Genomic DNA, 21,648 nt, shown 5'->3' on the forward strand with positions numbered 1-21,648 from the left:
GTACAATCAAGCCTTCAACCCTCCACCCTTGCCTTGCCAATGATGGCAGCCAGCCTTCATCATCCATCAAGCCAATCGTCCCCCAAACACCTTAGTGCTTTTGCCCAGGCCACCCCTTATGCATTGGGAGGAGCTCCCCGTAAAAATCCAAACAGACACTATTTTGTCCTGCTTCAAAGGCTCTCCTTAAATCTCGCTCTGCCATTTACCAGATATTTGACAAAGGCTAGGCAGTTGGTATGCTGTGTCTGCTGCTTATTACACTAACAATAATTGTGTCACTGTTATCTTGTGTTCCTCCCACATCTGTTGTATCCACCTGTTGTCTCTTGTCTTATATTTAGGTTGTAAGCTCTCAGTTCCTCCACTGATTACTGTCACTCACTAGTTGTGGTACTTTTTCCCAGGTGATAACATGCACTGAATAAGATCACCCTTTTTCATAATGCCACAATAATACCATCTTTCCAGTCTCGTAGTACTTGTTCTTTCACCCATATTTTGTCAGAGTTTTATTAGCTGCTCAGGCAGAATTTTCCCTCCTGACTTCAGTTCATCTGCTTGAATTCTGTGAGCATCAGGTGTTTCCCTTGTTTGAGGCCTTTGATGGCTTCTTTAATTTCATTGGGCGTTATTGGTCCCTCTTCTATTTCTAATTTAGCACTGGCATTTCACTCAAATCTGCGCATGATTGTTGGCTCTAGACAGTTTAATCTGGAATGGAAATATTCTTTCCAGGCTTGTTCTTCATACATCTTCAACATCTGTCCATGACAGTCATTGATGGGCATCACCTGTGATGACCTACAGTATGTCTATACTTACCTCCGGGTTCGGCGGTAAGCAATCGCTCTTCTGGGATCGATTTATCGTGTCTTGTCTAGACGCGATAAATCAATCCCGGAAGTGCTCGCCGTCGACACCAGTACTCCTGCTCCGCGAGAAGAGTACGCGGAGTCGACGGGGGAGCCTGCCTGCCGCGTGTGGACCCGCGGTAAGTACTTTGTAGCTCGAACTAAGGTACTTTGACTTCAGCTACGTTATTCACGTAGCTGAAGTTGCGTATCTTAGTACGAACTGGGCGGTTAGTGTGGACCAGCCCCTAGTCTTTCTGAGAGGTCTTTCACTAGTCTATAGAGCTGCTTGAAATCTCCTCTCTTGTGCTGCTGCTTCTGCCTCTGCAGCCTTCTTCTGAACCAGACATTTCTATCTTGCCTGAATTTCTTCTTTATTTCTTTGTCCTTAACTCTGCATCTTGCATCTGCCTTTAAGAGTTCTGCCTGTGTCTTGCACTATTCCTTTTTTGCCTTCAGGGTTTTCTGTTTGTCAATTGCTGCCCATGTTCCAGATGTAATAATCTATCCACCTTACTTTTGCCCTCTTTGGAGGCCCACTACTTCCTCTGCTGTCTCGACTACCGTCTTCTTCCAGGTTGACCATCTGTCTTCCAGACTTCCATCAGTCTGGTTCTGTAAAATACTGGAACAGTTGCTAAATGCAATCTGATCTGCATTTCTTTGTCCTGGAACTTCTCTATTGCTGTAACATTCTTTTTGTCCATCTTTGTGGTTTTTTTGAGTTTAAGTTGTAATGTAGCCTCTCAGAGATAATGATCTGAGCCAACATCTGCTCCTCTGCTGACTCTGACATCCCTCAAAGACGATGCTCACCTCTTAGATATATGCACATGGCCTCTCTTTACGGTGTTTGAGCCACAGAGTTTCAAGAGCCATTCATCATTATAAGTTTGGATGCCTTCTGCTGCTTCCCAGGACACCTTCCCAGCCAATCGAGTTGTTGCCAGTTTGTGCATTGAAGTCACCTATCATCAAACTGATGTCTTGATTAGGGATGTCATCCAATACTTGCTGCACCTGCTTGTAGAATGTATTCTTTTCACTGTTGCCTAATGCATTTGTTGGTCATATACTTGGGCTACATTTACACTACAGAGCTTACAGCTGTAGCACTGCAGTGCAGATGCTCTATGGTGATGGGAGAGAGCTCTTCCGTTGACTTAATTAATCCAGCCCCAACGAGCGGCAATAGCTGTCCTGCTGAAAGTAGTGCTGTCTACACAACACTTAGGTCAGTGTAACTTATATCACTCAAGGAGGTGGCTTATTCACACCCCTGAACGACATAAATTATACTGACATAAATTCTAGTATAGACAAAGTCTTGGATTATTGTACACATGTTTTGTTTGCAGTCTGGCTGTTATTATTCCGTCATTCACTGGTTCCCAAGCCAGCAGGGTTTTCGCTGTGATATTATCCAGCATAATTCCTACACCTCTTTCATGGGTTCCTCCTCCTCAGTGTAAGATTGTAGCACCACCTTGCCACTCCCCGCCTACCTCATCTCGCTGACATATGTTCAGGTGGTATTTTTTCATTTCTCAGGTCACTTGTGCCAACATTTCCGTACTACACATAGTAAATACATTGAATGTGCCTACTCTTGTTACAGATTTGGTTGTCAGGATTCAGTGTCTCCAGTTCTCAGCTTCCTTTTGGCCTTCACCAAGATCTGTCATACTGGGGTTTTGAGCTCTATGTGCACCTACCGTCCTCAAATAATGGCTTAACGGAGCGGCTTCTGTTGCAGTAAGGTTAACTCTGCCACTCTTAGCAACAGTGCCAGTCCCATGCTCGGATAAAAAAGTTGGATTCTTCAGCTGGATTTGCGTCCCACTCAGGTAAAACCTTACTGCAACACAAACTGTTCAGTTAGTTATTATTAATCCTGTTTATTATGTTGTACCAAAGAGCCAACCAAGAATGGAGTCCTATTGTACTGTGCACTGTACAGACACATAGTACTAGACTTCCCTTCATCATCTTCCTGGTCCCAAAGATTTTATACGCGAATAATGAAGAATAACAATAATCATGTACAGTGCCAGACACAATGAGGCTTAATTGGGACTATTTGACTCTACTGCAATATAAATTATTTTTATTATTTACAACAGTAAGCACTTATGAAAATAGGGCTAAATTTGTAACAAATAATTTGACTAGCTCTGATTTGCTGCATTCCATCTCCTTTTAATCTTTATTTGGCAACTTCTGCCTTAAAATACCACAGTTCAGAATTTCACACATATTTAACACCTGGTTAAGAAAGATTTAAATCACTTGGCACCAGCTGAATGTGTCGCTATAAAGGATAATGTACACTTTCATGATTAAGCACCAGGCAATGGCATTCAGTAACATTAATCTAAACAGTAGAGTGTTCATCTGGGTTAAGTTCAGCCCCATCAGGAAGGAAGATGAGAGGAGGGGGTTGTGTACTGTTCTAAATTAGTATGTGTGTGTGTCTTTTACAGAAATTATTTCCTCAAATTACTTTTAGTAAATATAATTTCACATCACATACAAAACTCAACACTTCACTAATATCAGACAGGCCGACACCATAGTAATACCAGATATAATGTCTGTCAATGCACGGGGAAAAACTTAGACTGAATTATAGAATATAATAAAGAAACCATGGACTATCATATGGAGAAAGTGCAATAGCATCACAGTATACAAGTACTTATTGAAAAACACGTGGGTTTGGAAAATCTTTTTTAGCCGAAGATTAAGACTGAACATGCAAAGAAGTTCTTGCAGTGTGGTATGAGTAGGGATGCTCACTTACCTTCTTTGCATATTAGACAAATCAGGGGATGTTAATTCTTGTTTCCCAAATAATCCAAGTATAAAAGCGAAGACTCACAGAGTTTGTTCGATTGCTTTCTTAGGGCCTGATCCATGGTTCACTGAAGTTCATATGAGGTCTTTCCATTGACTTCAAGAGTCTTTGGATCACAATGTACAGTAGAACCTCAGAGTTATAAAAACCAGAGTTACAAACTGACCAGTCAACCACACACCTCATTTGGAACCGGAAGTTCAGAGTTACGAACATTTCAGAGTTATGAACAACCTCCATTCCTGAAGTGTTCGTTAACTCTGAGGCTCTACTGTATATGTAATGTTTAGGAGTTTGAGCAATTGTTTTTTTCTAGATTCCAGCAGAGGGCAGTTCAGAGGACAAATATGGTGCCCCCTGAATGGCACATATTGAGGAAATAAGATTTTAAAATTAAGTAGGAATTCTAAAAGGGGAACTGAAAGCGTTTTTCTATAAATTAAAATATTTGTAAATATTCCAAAATAAGAAGTATCTGGGTGTTTAAAAGTCCAATTAATTGTGAGTACCTGAAAATAATAATTAATTGCGGTTTTCAAAACACATTTTTTTAATCCATTGATCCAAACAGAATCCTGGCCATAATCCATCTCTGCGGGCGTAATACCATGTGTATAAAGACACAGACATCAGGTCATGGGTCCCAAACCAAAAAGCATCCCTACAGAAGTCAACGAGACTTAAACAAATGCCTGGAGTTAAGAATGAGCTTCAGTGTTTTCCTGAATGAGGGCCTTAGAGCCTAAACTTTTCTTTTACGAGATCATCAGAATTGAAGAGCTATGTGTTTCCTGCTGATCGTTCTATGGAGATCATGGATTTTGGATAGGCTGGACCAATGGCTTCTTGACAAGTTAAGGGTTGACTCAATCACCTGTGCATAATATTTTGCATTTGACACACTTCTGTCTATTGTTATTGTACTGATTGCCTCCTTCAGTACAAGGAAAGAGCATATGACGTCATGAGTAATCATGCATTTCCTGTTACTTGACTGGTGAGAGTTTGCCATAAGCAATACTGATTGAGCACAAAGGAGGAATGACACGTAACATCATATGCTAGATAAAGTATTGCACACAACAAGCAAAAATCTTCAGACTAAAATTAAAAAGTTACCCAGGCCAATCAACTGAAGATGTTCTTGCAGCTGATAGATGAGAGGAAAGAGTGACATGAGTTTCTAGGTGCTGTCTTTCCAATCATATTCATAAGTAAGCAGGGTCACTTTTTGTACTCATGTTCTTTTTTGCCGGCAGTTCCTCTGGCTCCCCGCTTGCTGTGCCTGACCCTGACTAAATTAAATGCCCCAAGGACTCCCGAAGCTCAGACACTTCAGAGCTGCTGCACTTGGGCACTAGGCAAAACAACAACAAGCCACATCCTTTGACTTTGTTAACTCCAGATGGCGGAGCAAAGAATTTAGAACAACATTTGCAAATATGGGTGCCTAAAATTAGATACTTAAGTGCGCTGATATTCACAGGGTACTAAGCATGCACAGCTCCCATAGAAATCTATGGGAGCTGGGTTTGCGCACCTTCTGGGAAAAGTTAGACTAATTATTTAGGTGACTAAATATGGGTTTAAGTAACAACCAAGTTTGGCCTAAATCTAAACGACTTTCCCAATGTCACAGAGTGAGCTAATGGCAGAATCAGAAATAGAATCCAGGCCTCCAGATCCTCACCAGAAATAATGAATATGTAAAGAAGGCCACTGAATTCTTCTACTTACCCTACCCATCAAAATAAGAACAAGGAGATACTATGAAACTCAAAGATAACTCATTTAAAACGTAACACTTTCCGCTACTTAGCTCTTTGAATCTTCAAAGCGGTTTGCAAAAAGGATCTATTGCTAAGGTCATAATATTTTAACAGAATACCTAACTTCTGCAACTCACTATCACTCCAGGAGCCCAAAAAAGATGGGTCATGAATAAAAATAGCAACTACCACTATAAAAATGGGGATATAATTACAAGGACTATTAATCTTCATGTGTCACGGCAAAAACTGGATCATGGCTAAATTCCCATCCTCATCTCCCATGATATCATATTGCCTAATTGGCCAGGTGCATTGCAGGTAGTCTAGGAAAGATTAGATTTTAATCAGTAAATATCACCCAAGAGCCTAAAAAAAGTGAGCGTGGCTCTAGAAAAGTACTTTTGTACATGGAACACTGAATAATGATCATTACAAACTATTAGGCACAATTATGATGATTTTTATCTCTGGATATAAATTGCAGGAGTGCTTATGTTTTGAATATAAAGCATTTGAGGATGGTTTGTTTTTAATTTTCTGCCAGTGCGAAAATTTAAGTCAATAAAAACTGGAGGGGGGGGGGGGGGAAGGGAGAGGAGGAAATACCCAGACACAAATTTATTATCAAAAATCATGAAAAGTGAAAATCTACTCATTTCAAACCTAATTACAGGGGGGGTGGTCTTTCCCCTGCAAGATCGGGAAGAGGCACTGCCAAAGACAAAGATCCTGATGAGATGCCCTGCTTTGGTTTGGCCTTCATACGTGCCTAATGAGGATGACTCTACCTTGCATTACCACAGATGCCTACATTTATTGTGAGAACCTTGCTGCTGTTCAACCACCTGGGCCTCCAAGTTCTAGAAAATAGAGGTCATCAAAGACCAAAGTGAAGTGCGATCAGCCAAGAAAAGGGGTTAAAAATTAAAAACTCGTATGAGTAATAACTGAAGAGCGTATGGCAAAAGGGCACGACTCTAGGGAATGACGACTTGGAAACAAACCAATTCCCTTGCTCAAATTTCTGAGCTCACATAAAAGCAGATCATAAATAAATTGCAAGTGTTTGTTATTACACACTAGCATATTAGAGTCAGTAATATTTGCATGATTTGGAAATCACATTTCTGACTGGTAAATTTGTAGCATTTTAAATTTCTACTTACTGCACATATTGCACAAAATAACCTTCTACACATATAAACAGAATTGCAACACAGTTGTAAAACCCGGGTCTCATGATCAAACAAACCTTCAGCCTGGATGAGAAAAAAAAATACTAGGGCAAGATCCTGCAAACACTACCAGGTACAGTACATTCTACTGTGGGAAGTCCTCTACAAGTATTAGCAATATCAGACCTTATTTAGAAGCATCGAAATGTATTCTAGTGACATTTGTGAGTGCTTTAGATGGGACACAATCAGAATACCACACAGCAGCCTGGGACAAAGCACCATATTTCATCTTCTAAATCACCTACATCATAGTCACATATATTTAAATAAAACTATTATAAAACGTGCTATTAGCATTATGTTATTGGGACTTCCACTTTGCAACTGCAAAGGTTGCACATACTACATTATATATACATATAGATCACACTTTTATTCTCCAATGCTAATCAGTGTTTGTACAGAGCCTGCCCAATTGAGAAGAGAAATAAGTAGCTGTAGGTCTAGACCAGGGGTAGGCAGCCTCTGCATGCGTGCCAAAGGCGACACACAAGCTGATTTTCAGTGGCACTCACACTGCGCGGGTCCTGGCCACCGGTCGGGGGGGCTCTGCATTTTAATTTAATTTTAAATGAAGCTTCTTAGACATTTTAAAAACCTTATTTACTTTACATACAAATTATAGACTTATAGAAAGAGTTCTTCTAAAAATGTTAAAATGTATGACTGGCACGCAAAACCTTAAATTAGAGTGAATAAATGAAGACTCGGCACACCACTTCTGAAAGGTTGCTGACCCCTGGTCTAGACATTGGGGAGCATAATGGTCTCTTGGTTACATAGGACACTGTGGGGGTTATGTTGTGCCAGAGGAAGCACACCAAGAGAAATGGAACAGCTTTTCTTCTCAAAACCACACAAAATACCCTTCCAAGAAGGGCGAAAGGGCAAATAGGACTTCAGTCACCTTACTGAAGCTATGGAGAAGAGCTGTATGGGAAAGAAAAGACAAAGGGAATACATTTCTGGTCAAATATAGCAACAGCTAATGTGATTATGGATAAAATCAATGCAGAAAGTTTGTTCATCTATATCACTGGTGGGCTGAGACATCAGTAGTACTGTACCTCAAAATAAGTTGTTTAAGGGGGAAAGTTCCCTCAAACATGCAATAAATTCATTACAAAGAGTATAACGGCTCAGTTCTATTTTAGGATGGCTTAGTATAAAATGCTTGTGATCCATGGAAGCTGAGATGACAGAAATATATCCGTGTCAGATAACTCGGGCTACTCTTGTAACCAAAACCTCCACACTTTTGTAAAATTTAACTCAAGTTATATAGCACTATTACATAGCCTTCATCTACAGATTTACAGCTGTCTGTTGCCACATTACCTTTTTTTTTAAAGTTTCCCCTGACATAGAACATTTGACTTTAAATATATTTGTAATTCAGAATATTTAAAAATATCATGAAGCCTAGGGTCTGTCACTAGAGAAGGGCCCATACAGGTCCAAATACTCAAAGGAACAAAATGTCCCAGCCTACCATTATGGGTCCAGTCCCAAGTCTCATTTCACAGATGGGGCTTATTGTCCAGGTCCTGTTCAGATATGGCCCAAAAGGGCAGACCTCTCATACTCTGGAGATACTTCTGCCATTCAAGGCAGCGCTCTTGAGAGAACAGTTTACTATGTTTTAGTGCCCTGGAACCCAAAACCATAGTCTCGATTCACGATCGAACTGCGACTTTAGTCTAAACCTTGAAGAAAAACTCCTGCCTCAGGCCGTCTCTAATTTTAAGAATTTTAAAACATTCGATACATCTGTTGCAAAATTTGACAAGATTGAAATAATATAAAAGAATTCTCACCTGGTATTTTGGGCATTGTTCTTTCGTATCGGAAGACGAGGAGGATGAATTGATGGAACTGTCCAATGAAGAGGAACTGTCTCCTCCAGGCTTCAGTTGGCAACATTTCCCAAAGACTCTCACCTGAGCATCACTACAGAGTTTCTGAAACACAGACCACATGCCTGTCATTAGATTTCACATCCCTACAATCATTGTTTAATGGCACTGGAATGATCTGGTCTTGTATTCCCAGTTTAGGGAGCATATTTAGTGGCAAAAAGGTTATATGCCAAGGCAAACACTAAGCAGAATGAGGATTTATTTCTTCTCCAGACTTGCTACAGGGAAGGAGGCTGGGCTGCTTTACTTAGAAAACTGAACTGGGAGCTAATACAACACTCCTTGTTCATTTTCTTAAGAAACTGCAGGCAGTGAAGCTGCTTTGAAGTTTTACAGAGAATAATTACTGGGCACAGGAGCAGGAGATTGGGTGGCAAAGAAAGGGGTGAATACAGGGAGAGGAACAATATATTCCAACTGCCTTCTCCCCACCTTACGTACATACTAGTAAGTGTTTATATAGTCTTGTGGTTGGCATAGCACTTCATACATGCAGATGACAATTTTAAAAATTCGGCTTTTGAGCCCTAACAGTTGTGAAGAAAAGCCTGAAAATGCAACCCAAGTGTAAGCAGAGTCTGCAAAGGGCCAGAAACAATAGCTCTGAGAGGTGTGAATTGCCCCAGGCATCTCAATGGGATGGGCGTCCTGCCAACACCACCTCAACAGGGGGCTCTGTGCATGTGTCAGCTGGCAGAAGGAAAAAAAGTGCAGGGAGGCCCAGCCCACTCATCCAAGCAGATACATGCCAGCTGCCAGGATAAGTACTAGGTCCCAGGACTGCCCGGGGAGGGGGGGGGGGCGCGCACACAAGTGGGGCAATTTGCCTGAGGCCCCGGGCCCCGCAGGGGCCCTGGCCCGGCGGCGGTCCGGGACTTCGGCGGCATTTAAGCAGCGGCGGGTCCTTCAGTGCTTCCGAAGACGCGGAGCGACTGAAGGGCCCCGCACCACCGAAATGCTGCCGAAGACCTGGACCGCCGCAGGGTGAGTACAAGCGTTGCAGCTCCCCCGCTTTGCCCTAGGCCCCCTGAATCCTCTGGGCAGCCCTGCTAGGTCCCTGCCACTCCTACTCCCACCATTGGCCCTGTGCAGGGAGAAGATGGTCCCCTGCTGCTCCTGGGGGGAGGTGAGGTGAAGCAGAGGGAGAAAGGAGCACATGTCTCTGCCCCTCCCTCTCTGGGCGGGGTAGAGGCCAGTGCAAGTGGAGTGTGGGGCTCCATGTGTCATGGTGTATGTAGGCCACCAGCTTGCTATAATCTGGCCCCAAGTGTAGACAGGGCTCATGCCCTCACTAACATTTTTCCATCAAGTTGCCCACACTAGTGTTTGCACTGTTGCTACCACGCGTGAAGCTACTCCAGTGGGAGAGGTTAAGGAAAAACATAGAGAAACTAGTGAGTCTGTGGCAGAGATGGGAATGGAAACCCATTCTCCTGACCCCTAGGCTTGTGCTTTAGCCACTGGCACAAGTTCCCTCTCAGAGGAACCACCTCCCATTATGACACTAATCTTTATGGGAAGCACGCTGAAGTCTTGCAGTGTGTAGATTTGCTAGTGGCTCATATTTTTGGCTTACGCCTAGTACACAATGCCTGGAACATGTGAACGATAATCATCTGACTTTAGTAGGAACTCGTGAACTAGAATTGCATTTTATCTCTGACAAATAACAATGTCCTGGGCTAGGCTAGGCATCATGTGATAAAAAACCACATTGAATCCACAGGGTTACAGCAGCCTGTGCAGGCAAACCACATTTCAGCTTTACATTTTCCATCAGATGTTGCAAGTTCCCATAAGAAGATGTGATAATAACTTGGCTTACTTCAGGCTAGAAATATATTAAATGCATTTATGTAAAGGGAAAAACTTCTGTGCATTAAATAACAGTTTAAAAAGTGAACATTTTGCAAAACCTAATCATTTCTCTTCACTAGCACTTGACTATTTTCAGCATAGTAGCTTTTCCCAGATCCGCTGATGAGATCCGTCTTGAAATTATAGTTTCCTAATTTAAATACTAGAGGAGAACAGACATTTGATCTTTGCAGTGGAACGCAAAATGAACTAAGGAACCTGTGAAGTAAAAGAGGTCAAATGTTCAAGATCTTTTAGATACCATCTGTCAGCAGCTTACAAGTAGCAAATCATCTGTAAAACGCAGAACACTGACAAATTTTGGAACATGCAATTTTAGAATCCAACATGTGCTTAAGTGTAACCCATTGGAATATGAGATCAAGTATCGGTAATGCGCCTCCTCTCTGTAGTTACGGAATTTGAATGTCAATGAAATATTAGATGCTACAAATTGCTAGATATTATGCAACAAGGGAATAGGCCCACTTGTGTTCCAGTAGAATATTCCAAGCATTTTCAAGTCAGATTTCCCAAAATAAAGAGGTAACTACAGAATTTAATAAGCTGCACAAACAAAAGTTTCAAACCTATTCTCTTTCTTCCCAAATGTACATAGTGCAGCAAATCGAGTCTCTAGATAAAATACTGCTAGCAAATCTCTGCCATGCACAAAGTTGCCAGAAAGGGGAGCTGGGAAAGGGGGTCTCTGCATCCCCCGGCCAGAGTTCTTATGCACAAATTGCCGACAAGACTCAGCTGCAGATAGATATGCACTAAAGACCCACTATGAAGCAGCTTTCACCCCAGTGGCCTTGCTTCTGGACTTCTACCACGTACATCTGCAGCAGGCTCTTTCCTAAATCGTCTTCCCCAACCTGCCCCCGCAATGCCTGATCCTGCTAAACCCCTTGATGGTTTTACAATGGACTGTCCCTGGCTCCATAAACTCTTCATCGTATGGACAGGGAACAAGCTTTTGCTTCTCCCACCACGAATTAAACAGAACAAGATTAAAATGAAAATAATTGAATCTTTGAAGTTATGGGAAGCCAGAATCAATGGGATGAACCCTTTGCAAACACTCATAGGAAAGTCAGGGTAAATGAGTGTGGGGAAGGTTTCTTCTCCTGCCTGTATAGGTAAGGCACTCTGGTTTCGGAGCTATTGATCCCCACGTGGATAAAATGCCTCACCATGCCCCAAAGGAGAATTGCCGTAGAAGTGAGGTCTCCATTAATGGAACTCAGACTGGACTACACAGAAGAGCTAGCATTTCCAACACCTCAGAAGTAACAGAGCTGCTGGGAGAGGGGAGTGTAACCAAACTCAGGCTGGCCCTGGAGCAAGCTGCATCCTGACTGACTAGAGAGGCCTGAAATAAAACAGAGAGAAAGTCTGTGAAAGAAAACAGGGAGAAGGCTCTGGAAGGCTGTAGGACTCCAAAAGTCAGACTCTCAGCAACTGCAGGAAGGACGAGTTTCCTGAGGCAGGTGCTGGAAGCACCAAAAATGAGAGTAGGGTAGAAAAATCCCATTTGAGGGGGACCTAGGGTATTGGACCAAAGCCACACAGTGTGATGGGGGGAGGAGGGGAGTTGCGCATGAGAGAGAGAGAGAGAACATTCATCATGCGTTTTATTCTTTTGTCTGCCATAGTAGGTGCTCAGATTTCACTGCGATGGGGACAATATAAGAAACCAACTATCCAAAAAGAACACTAAGCTGCCATCGCTTGAGAACTGTCCATCCAACAGCCAGGCTACTTGAATCCTCAGAAACAGCTGAGGAAAAACGAATCTAGAGAAATTAACTCTCACAGTTTATGAACATCAGCCTGAATTGCTGCTGGATGTCCTGAACTGTGGCTATAAAAATATGAGTGCATCCGCCTAGAATATTAGATTGTTGCACATTTTTTCAACTGCCAGGTGTTTTTTAAAGTGAAGGTAGCACTCCTGAAAGTTGTCAGCTTTGTTCCCAGTGTCGTCTAACTCCTGCAAGTATTTACAAGACAAACAGGAGCAGTGACCGGGAAAAACATCCCTCTGCTGGCCCATCAATACTGAGGGCTGAGATGGCAGGATTCAGTCTTGTCCACGAGGAAACAGTTTGAGACCATCATCTCAATTTCACAGGTCACCTCCAGGCAAATGGCTCCATATTCTGTTACTAATCCCTTAAGCAATGTAATGCCCAACACTTACCCTATGCTTAAGCATAATCAAATGTGTGGGTAATCCTGGCCTGTTGAAAATTATGTGCCTTTTTATGCTTTTTAACCAGTGTGGCAGTTGGAGTCAAAGATTCCAAATGAGGAGGTCACGGACTGCACTAGCATTTGATTAAGTGTCACTGCACCAGAAACAGTGGCCTATGCAGCGCGGTGAAAATGAAACTCAGCGGCTCCCCAAACCCTCTTGCTCTTCCCAGCCTTGTGAGTAACTCTCTGACACATAATGCAACTCCATGTAGTATCTTTGGGGACCACTGAATTTAAATGTATGAATGGTTTAGGTATGAATGTGTTCTGCTCTATGTGGGAGGGTTACCACAGCTCCTCCAGGAACTAAAGACAGTGGCAGGATGATTAAGGCACATCACTGAAACTGTAAACAACCCCAGAGAGGTTCCACCCCTGTGGTAGTTTGCATATATTTCTTCCAACTGGGTTTCTCAGAGACCAAGGGACAAAGAGAAAACTTGGGCTATATAAAGGCTAAGTATAAACAGACTTAGGGTCTTTCTTTAGATTCAGCAAACAGACAGGACCATTGATCCTAGAGGGAGGGGTTGTAAGAACATTGGTCTACCAGGACCCCATAACATTGATGGGCTGTTTCTGGTACATTAGTAAGCGTGTAGGAACTTTTATTGTTTTTAAATGTTTCTTCTGTAATGCTTTTACCCCAGGAATAAATGTATGCTGCTTAGAAAGAACAATGTGATTACGAATAACTCCTGGCAATACACTGGTCATAGCCCTCGGAAAGAAAGCAAAGCACAGGCACTGGCCTTTAGGTAGACTAGCTTCCTGGGAATATCACAGTATATGGCACCAGTCAGAAGAGAGTGGCTTGTATATCCCTACCCAGAAACGTGGCATGGTTGGAAGTCTGGTACCTGACTGGGCCTTCCTGGAGCGGACCACAGAGTGTGTGTGTTGGGGAAGGGGGGTGGATACAGGTGTAGTTACCCTGAAACTCTGACAAACTCCATTGTCCTCCATCATCCAAACTCCTAATGCTAGACTCTCGTTTACTCCTTCCCAAGTCCAATCCAGCTGTCATCACATCTTGTTCCTTTGCAGCATCTCTAAGCTCCACCCTTTCCTCTCCAACACAACTGCTCAACAACTTGGTTCCCTTTTGCCTTGTCTACTGCAAACTCCTTTTCTCAGCCTCTGCCTTCATTCCTTCTGACTCTTCCTCCTTCTCCCATTCCCTCTATTATCATTCTTTAACCTTCTTCACTACACACCTCCTTGCAGGTTTCCCCTTATGCTTAGAAAATTCTTCCACTTCTCATGTGCCAGTCAGCAACCATTTTCAGTCAAATCCCTTTTTGAGAATGCCCTTCACCCACTAATCTTTGAGCCATAAACCACCAAAGGACAACACAAAGCAAAAACGTAACTAACAAGACATAATGGCAAAAACAAAACACATGCACTCTGTTCTCTGGGGAAAGCACTCATGCAGGATTCCCCTCCTAGCGTTTTCTTTGACCTCCTCCCTCGCCTCCATTTTGTGGTATCACTTCTGTGGTGTCCTTGTCAAATTTGACTGTAAGCTTCTTGGGGCAGGCACCTTACATTGCTGGTTGTTTTTACATACCATACACATTCATGATTCTATATAAATAATGAACAGTAACAGCGGAGTACAGAACTGTGTGGTTCCTGCAAATGGCCAATGTAAATGCAGTGTCAAGGTTGGGAAGTCAAGCACTCAGCTCAAACATCAGAAAATACAGAGTGAAGGCGGAGAGCTCAGCACTGACTCTGTCCTCTGGGGCCTATACCTTAAAATAGGGGTGAAAAATCTGTCTTTCCATTGAATATTTGCATCCAAATTCAAACCAGGTCGGATATTAGTTTTTCAAGGATTTCTAAGGAACATTCTTCCTGCTCGTGTGCACATAAATTTTCATTGGGACCCAGTGAGGAAGCACGTTTCTAACTAATCTCTGGGTTTGGGTTTTGCAGATAGAAGGAAACAGCAATAAGGGAAAGGACGCTAGGGGAGAAAGAGCAGGTTCGGATGTGATGCTACCAGGAGGCATTAAAGTGATAGACAGACATTATCCCCTAAAAATAAATGAATAAGGTGTCATTATGAACAAGCCTCATAGTTGTATGAAGTGCAAACACTGAAATCTCTATGAAGGCAAGAGGATCAGATTTACAAAGCTGCCAGGGAGGAGTATTGTGACTGTTTCCAACACCTGACTGACTGATAACTAGGACCCTACAAAATTCACGGTCCACTTGGGTCAATTTCATGGTCATAGGATTTTTAAAAAATTGTAAATTTCATGATTTCAGCTATTTAAATGTGAAATTCATGGTGGTGTAATTGTAGGGATCCTGACTCAAAAAGGAGTTGTGGGGGGAGGGTCACAAGGTTATTGTAGCGGGGTTGTGGTACTGCAACCCTCACTTCTGCGCTGCTGCTGGTAGTGGCACTTCCTTCAGAGCTGGGAAGATGGAGAGCGGTGGCTGCTGGCAGGGAGCCCAGCTCTGAAGGCAGAGCCACTGCCAGCAGCAGCACAGAAGTAAGGATGGCATGACATGGTATTGCCACCCTTACTTCTGCGCTGCTGCTGGCAGGGCGCTGCCTTCAGAGCTGGCAGCCTCACCAACAGCCATCGCTCTCTGGCCGCCCAGCTCTGAAGGCAGCGCAGAAGTAGGGGTCACGGTATTGTCACCCTCTTAAAATAACCTTGCAACCCCCCTGCAACTTCCTTTTGGGTCATGGCCCCCAATTTGAGAAATGTTGGTCTCCTCCATGAAATCTGTTATCTGTATGGTATAGGGTAAAAGCACACAAGATGAGATTTCACGGTCTGTGACGCGTTTTTCATGGCTGTGAATTTAGTAGGGTCCTACTGATAACATGTGAATGATGTAGGTGTTGTGTGTGGCTATTTGGTGAAGGCATTGGTAATGTTTGCACTTTTCATCACACTCTGCCCTCATGTACTCTGTATGCAAATGATTCCTGTTCTGATACATCTTCTCATGATCTGATGTCACAATGCTGAAAAGTGCAGTCTCTTTCTCCTGAGATACTGGCAAAACCAAAGTGGAAGAAGCCTTGTCTAATTTTCTGCTGCTCGTAGGGAAAGAGAATAGTCATCAATTAATTCCAGCACAGTATCTAAGAATTGTATAAGGCCCCTGGATACAGAAGGCTGACTAATCAGTGGGGACAAAGTTGGGAAAGAACCTGTTGTGCCTAGTACCAAAAAAGGCACAGGATACACAAAAGGAAGTCACTTTGCCCTGTCCTACACGCCAAGTGCCCAGGCATCACAGCTGTCTAACGTGGATCTCACATCTAAGTGACAATGCCTGGCACGCTGCTCAGCCAACATTCTCAGTTCCTGCAGCCTGCACAGTCCTTGCCACGCGGCCCCTTCTCAGCCTTACCACAGAAGTTTAACCCTCTAAGGGTATGTCTACACAGCAAAAAAAACCTGCAGCAGCAAGTCTCAGAGCCCGGATCAACAGACTCGGGTTTGTGCTGCAGGAATAAAAATGACAGGGTAGACATTGGGCCTGTTCAAATCCATCTGGTACCGTAGAAGCTTAAATATTCAAGAGACTTGATTGTCTCAGACAAGCTGGAGTCTCCCTCTTAATGGCTGTCAAATGCCTGTTGGTACCGAGATCAACAGGGTCACTGGGATTGGATCTTTCCACAGGCTGGAGCCCAGGTGCCAAGACTCTACTCCTTTCCCAGGTTTCAGAGCCCAGGCTCCAGCCAGAGCCTGAAAGTCTACACGGCTATTTTTAGCCCTGTAGCGTGAGCCCCACCAGTTCTAGCCAATTGATCTGGGCGTTGAGACCCATGGCCACAGGTCTTTTTTGTTGTTGTTGTTGTTGTGGTTGTTGTTGTTTTCACCAGGGCCATCAACTGTACTATGATCCCAAAATAATAAAACACACAGAGGCACTCCTTAGGGAGAGTGTCTATTTGTCCCTTTCTTTGTATTCCATTTGTTTCTTTCAACAGTCTTAATTTTCTCAATCCTGTAAAGCCAAGGAAGAACGATGGATTTTTGCATTGTGCGGTGAAAGCAGATGGTTATGCAGACCTCAGATTGCAAAGTCATAATGTCTACAATTAGTTAATTCCTCATTCAAGTGCAAATTTTAACATACAACGTTTATATATTTCTTCCCCTCAAGTCATCTAGCATAGCAGCGATCATATGGTACCTCAGATAGAAGGTTATCACCCATTAGCCTTCACTGTAATTCTGTTGTGAGCATTCCAAAATCTCATTTATTTGGCTTTTTGGATTATCAGAGGGCAAAGAGGCAAAAGAGAATTATTTAAGGATTTCATCAGACATTCTTTCTGATATATAAACATTTTCCACACACAAAAAATGTTATTAGAATGTCCAGTAATGTTAGATTAGACCCCACTAAAAGAGGATACTGCTGGTTTGCTGGACAATTTAAGACCATCAGGGTCAGCTTTTAAATTCTTCATCTATCCAAAATTTAAAGCCAAGCATCCATCCAACTGACTGATTTAAACCAAATTTTCGTGCCTGGAATACATGCCTCTCTAGAAAAGAAGCCAAGGTATGCTTTACATTTCATAACCATATCATCCCTTTATAGGGTTTAAGCTGACTGAACTACATTCACCCTTGGTTCATCAGATGCAATTCTGATATACACAGGGGATTATGCACAGACAAAAGACAGACGAGTATATCTTGGACTGCTGCAAGCACACTACTACTAAATCATCGTTGTGTTTAGTTGCATTACACATTTCACACACAGCAGAAAATCAGGGATACATAATTTTTACACCGCTAGCTACATATTAAAAAGAGGCATTCTATGATAACACGCTGCTTTAAGGTGGGATTTTCAAAAATCACTCAACAATGGCTTAACTCAGTTTACTTGAATAGGAGCAGTTGGGCCAGTGCTGAGTGCTTGTACAAATCTTCCCCCTTAGTGTATTTGCAAATGCACAGAGGTATTAATCATATTAGGAAATCCAGGGAAAAAGCAGAGGACATTGCCTTTGGAGAGGCAGTTAACAGATACTCTTTCACAGCGGAGAGTGCCCATCCCACACAAATGTCTTACTGCAAAAGGGCAAGAGTGCCTTGGAATGTGCTTAGAGCCAAGATCTAACTTTATATATGCAGGGAGTGTCCTTGTTAAAATCATAATAAATGGGAGAGAAAAATCAAACCAACACAATTCCTTGAAAATTTCCAATACGTACTAGTAACTATACAAGTCTGTACTGCACTAGCAAATGCTGAGTTAAGGATTGTTGTGCACATTTTTACCTGCAAAATGTGATAACTCTTGCAAAGATTTGCTGAAAGAAGGAAGATTGCATGAGATGGCCAGTATCAGAATCAGTCTCACTTCAATGAAATGAAAGTTGGGGAAAGTGGCAAGAAATGCATCATCATAAATTCCCTTTCAAATACCAAGAATGTGACCAACAATAAAATAAATGAAGTCACAAGTGGCTAGCACTGGGCATTCCAGATTTGCAGTCTGGGAACAATTTTTCCCCTGCATCCTTACCTCCTATTTCTTCCCTGTTAAGAAATGGCATAAAAAGTAGAGATTGTGGTGATGTGATTTCAGATGCTTGTCACCCTAGTGAAACAAGTCTATTTTTAACGGAACTCTGTCGCTACCAAGCTGTCATGCTGAACTATGTATTAGTAATGAAACCAATAATGATTGAAAATTGGCTGTGTAAGTATAGACACTTTTTAGATCTGCTTTGAGGACTCCAGTAAATCAACAGGAATAGGACAAGAGGGTCCCTATTACAGACTGCCACAAAGCTTTGCTTAATTAGCACAGCAATAGCACAGGCAGATCCAATATATATTTTGTTGGTTAGGTACTTTTGGACATTTAAATTGGTCTGTTTCGCAGTGGCACTTGCTACGGTTACTGCAATTAAGTTTGTGTTAAGTACCTAACACCTAAATTCCCAGGAAGAACAAGGAAATCCAGGTCTTGAACTGTGGATATAAAATTGATATATTCAGCTATGAAAGTCATGAAAGTTCATGTCCAAAGCCACACAAATTACTTCCCGGAGTTAGAGTGAGGTATTTGGAGGAAGCCTGCAATCAGAACTGGGATGAGAAGTAGCAGGGTTTCAATAGGCGGGACCATCTTCAAACCTGAAGTGAAGACAAGGGTTTTGCGGTAATGTATTGTATTGTCCCACTTATAGAATTTAGCTGTATGTGAGATCCTAATGCAAAACTAACCATGACCACCAATTTGCACTCAGATAATGACTTCTATTTGAAGATCTTAATGGCTTTGCAGGCGTTTTACATTTTACAAAACAGAGAAAATGAGGTTCAGAGAGAATTCACACAGATAGTCTATGGTAATGCTGGCCTAGAACTCAGCTTTCCTGTGCCTACCCTCAGGAACATCCTCCTTCATCCTGCTATAGCAATTACATTGCAAATTCACAGATCAATAAACAGCAGTTCATTCCGCTGATGAAAGGAAAAACCAAAAAGATAAAGTTTTCAAGTGACTTTCCACTAAAGAGCTGGTACAATAGTTAGAAGAAGAAATTTTCCACTGCCTCTCCGTCACCATACATAGCATTGCTCAGGCCAAAGAAAGCAAGACATCTGTTTGAAAGAAAGGGTTAAAAAAGTCCAAGAATAAAAAGACCACTGTTGCAGGGAATCACTGAAGCTCAAATACTTTGCAACACAATATTTATTTTAAAATAGCATAACGTGGATCTTTATGTTTGAAATGTGAACATATATACAAAGCATTTTACGTATTAATCTTGTGTTACTTTTAAAAGATATACAATATACTGTAATCAAGTTCAATTAAATGATTAGCAATGCTCACCGACACGGATACATCCTCGGTTTTTCTTTTAGAGCTGGAGTCAAATAAGACAGTTCGCCCTCTTCTTTCACAGTCCTCATACACAATCAGTCGGATCTGACTTGGGTCAAACTCCGGCAAAGGCCAGCTTGAATGGAAAACAAAAAGGACAGAAGTGTCTATTACCACAACGAGTTATTACATCATTCCTTTAACAACTGTTGTATGCCTGATTTTGTTAAAAAATAAAATCCAGTACATGCAATGGCAATTTATTAAATACGTTGAACCTATGACAAGCATCATGCCTATGTACATAGAGGGCCAAATCACACACTGGTGTAAACTGGTTTAACTCAGCTGATATCAGTATTCATCATAGTATCAAGGGGTTCCCAATTCTCTCAGTTTTACTGTGAATCTGGTGATTTTTAGTGTTTTTTCTTAAAGCCCCAGCTGCTGGAATCAAGAGATTGCATGAGAACCTTGGCTTTCATTAAAAAAAAAAAAAACAGTGGTAGTAATTTTTTATCTCTCATGGTTTCAGAGAAAAGTTTGAAAATGTAAAGTGAGTGCACCCTAAAGGCAAATAAAGAGGGACCAATATTTTTTTTCCAATCTCATGATTTTTAATGCTTGGGGTTGGCAAAGCTGAGTGAGTATCCATCATCATTTAACTGCACAACTGAAAAGAAATACCCAGAGAAGCCACCCACCCTCCCCTTTTATAAGGGCCCAAAACACTGTGAAATGACAGAATGTTTGTGTTAAAACATGATTACGCTGGTGTTGTTATTACAGATAGGTCCAAACCCAAAACCCTAGATTAGAATCACCCCAAATACTGGACAATCTACAGCTGGATCTGGTTTGGGCCTATCTCCAATTATTATAACTGCTGCATTCCGATGCAGAGAGAAAGACAATTTGGGCCACCATCATAGGCATTATAAGAACTTGTGTTACTAGACAGGGCCTTTATTGAGATTGTGCTTTCTGGGTCCCCTGAAGACACATTTATCCCCAGCAATTCCTCCTGTAGCCTGGTGACCCTCTACAAGCCTTCTGCATTCAGGACTCCAGGGACTTAAATTAGTGCAAGCTCTGCAAATTGATAGCTTGCAAGGGGTCAGGTCCACAGGGTACTTTTTACCTTACTACAGATGGTATTGCTTTTACGGCTGCATCATAAACTTAATGTTATTTATATTTTTAGCATGTGGAGTAAAGTTTGCTTGGCAGCCTAACGAGAGCGAAAGGCCATGAACTGTAATTCCACAATCCAAATAAAAAAACCCCCAAACTATTATGGTAGGGTTGCCACCTTTCTGAGGCCTGGTAACTGGACCCCCAAGCTCCCACCCCCTTCTCTGCCTCTTCGCCCAAGCCCCACCCCTGCTCCACCTCTTCCCCCCCAAAGCTCCGCTCCTGCTCCGCCTCTTCCTCACAGATTTAAAAAAAACAGACACAAATGTCACCCAAGACACATCAGCCAAAATCCAGACTGTCCAGGTGAAAACCGGATGGGTGGCAACCCTATATTACAGAGTATCTAAAATATTAGGAATCTGTAAAAGAAATTCATAAGTGTTACTGCTAGATTAGTGTCAGCCTGGGGGAAATTTAAGCAGCAGCAATAAATACAGTTCTCTGAGCCTCTTGGGAGAGGAAGTCCATTTCCTAACAGCTTAGCCCCACAATTTAGCAACAGAGGAGAAAAAGAGAAGCTGCAGACAGGATACTATGCAACAAACAGTAAGAGGGAAAAAATACAAGAGAAAACTTGAGCAATTTACAACTGAAATAAGTTGATGTCCAGAGGTTTGAGTGTAAGAGCCTGGTCTTGTCTTGGTGTACGCTCATCAAGCTAGTTACTCTCAATGAAAGCTGCATACCTCAAAAGGAGACCAGACCACTAAATAACTGAAATCTATACAAAAAAAGTACTGCTCTTTGCTAGGACAGCTATTAAAATGGCACAACAGAGTCTGAGTACAGTGCTTGCAAGCAATGCTGGTCCTCTGCCCTTCTCCTACATCTCCTACCAGCAGG

At 42.2% G+C, this 21,648-nt stretch overlaps 1 protein-coding gene across 3 annotated transcripts in view; it reads right to left on the minus strand.

Moving 5' to 3' along the window:
* FNIP1 (folliculin interacting protein 1) overlaps nucleotides 1-21,648 on the minus strand; it is a 92,286-nt gene that overhangs the window by 32,724 nt on the left and 37,914 nt on the right. For all 3 annotated transcript variants that reach the window (XM_054038159.1, XM_054038156.1, XM_054038157.1), the window contains exons 2-3: nucleotides 19,618-19,744; nucleotides 8,539-8,682 (exon numbers count right to left, since the gene is read on the minus strand). In XM_054038159.1, the coding sequence (XP_053894134.1) occupies nucleotides 8,539-8,682; nucleotides 19,618-19,744 (271 nt within the window). The remainder of the gene's footprint in view (nucleotides 1-8,538; nucleotides 8,683-19,617; nucleotides 19,745-21,648) is intronic.

The sequence above is a fragment of the Malaclemys terrapin genome, chromosome 8 (assembly GCF_027887155.1).
Source record: "Malaclemys terrapin pileata isolate rMalTer1 chromosome 8, rMalTer1.hap1, whole genome shotgun sequence".
NCBI classification, from domain to species: Eukaryota; Metazoa; Chordata; order Testudines; family Emydidae; genus Malaclemys; species Malaclemys terrapin.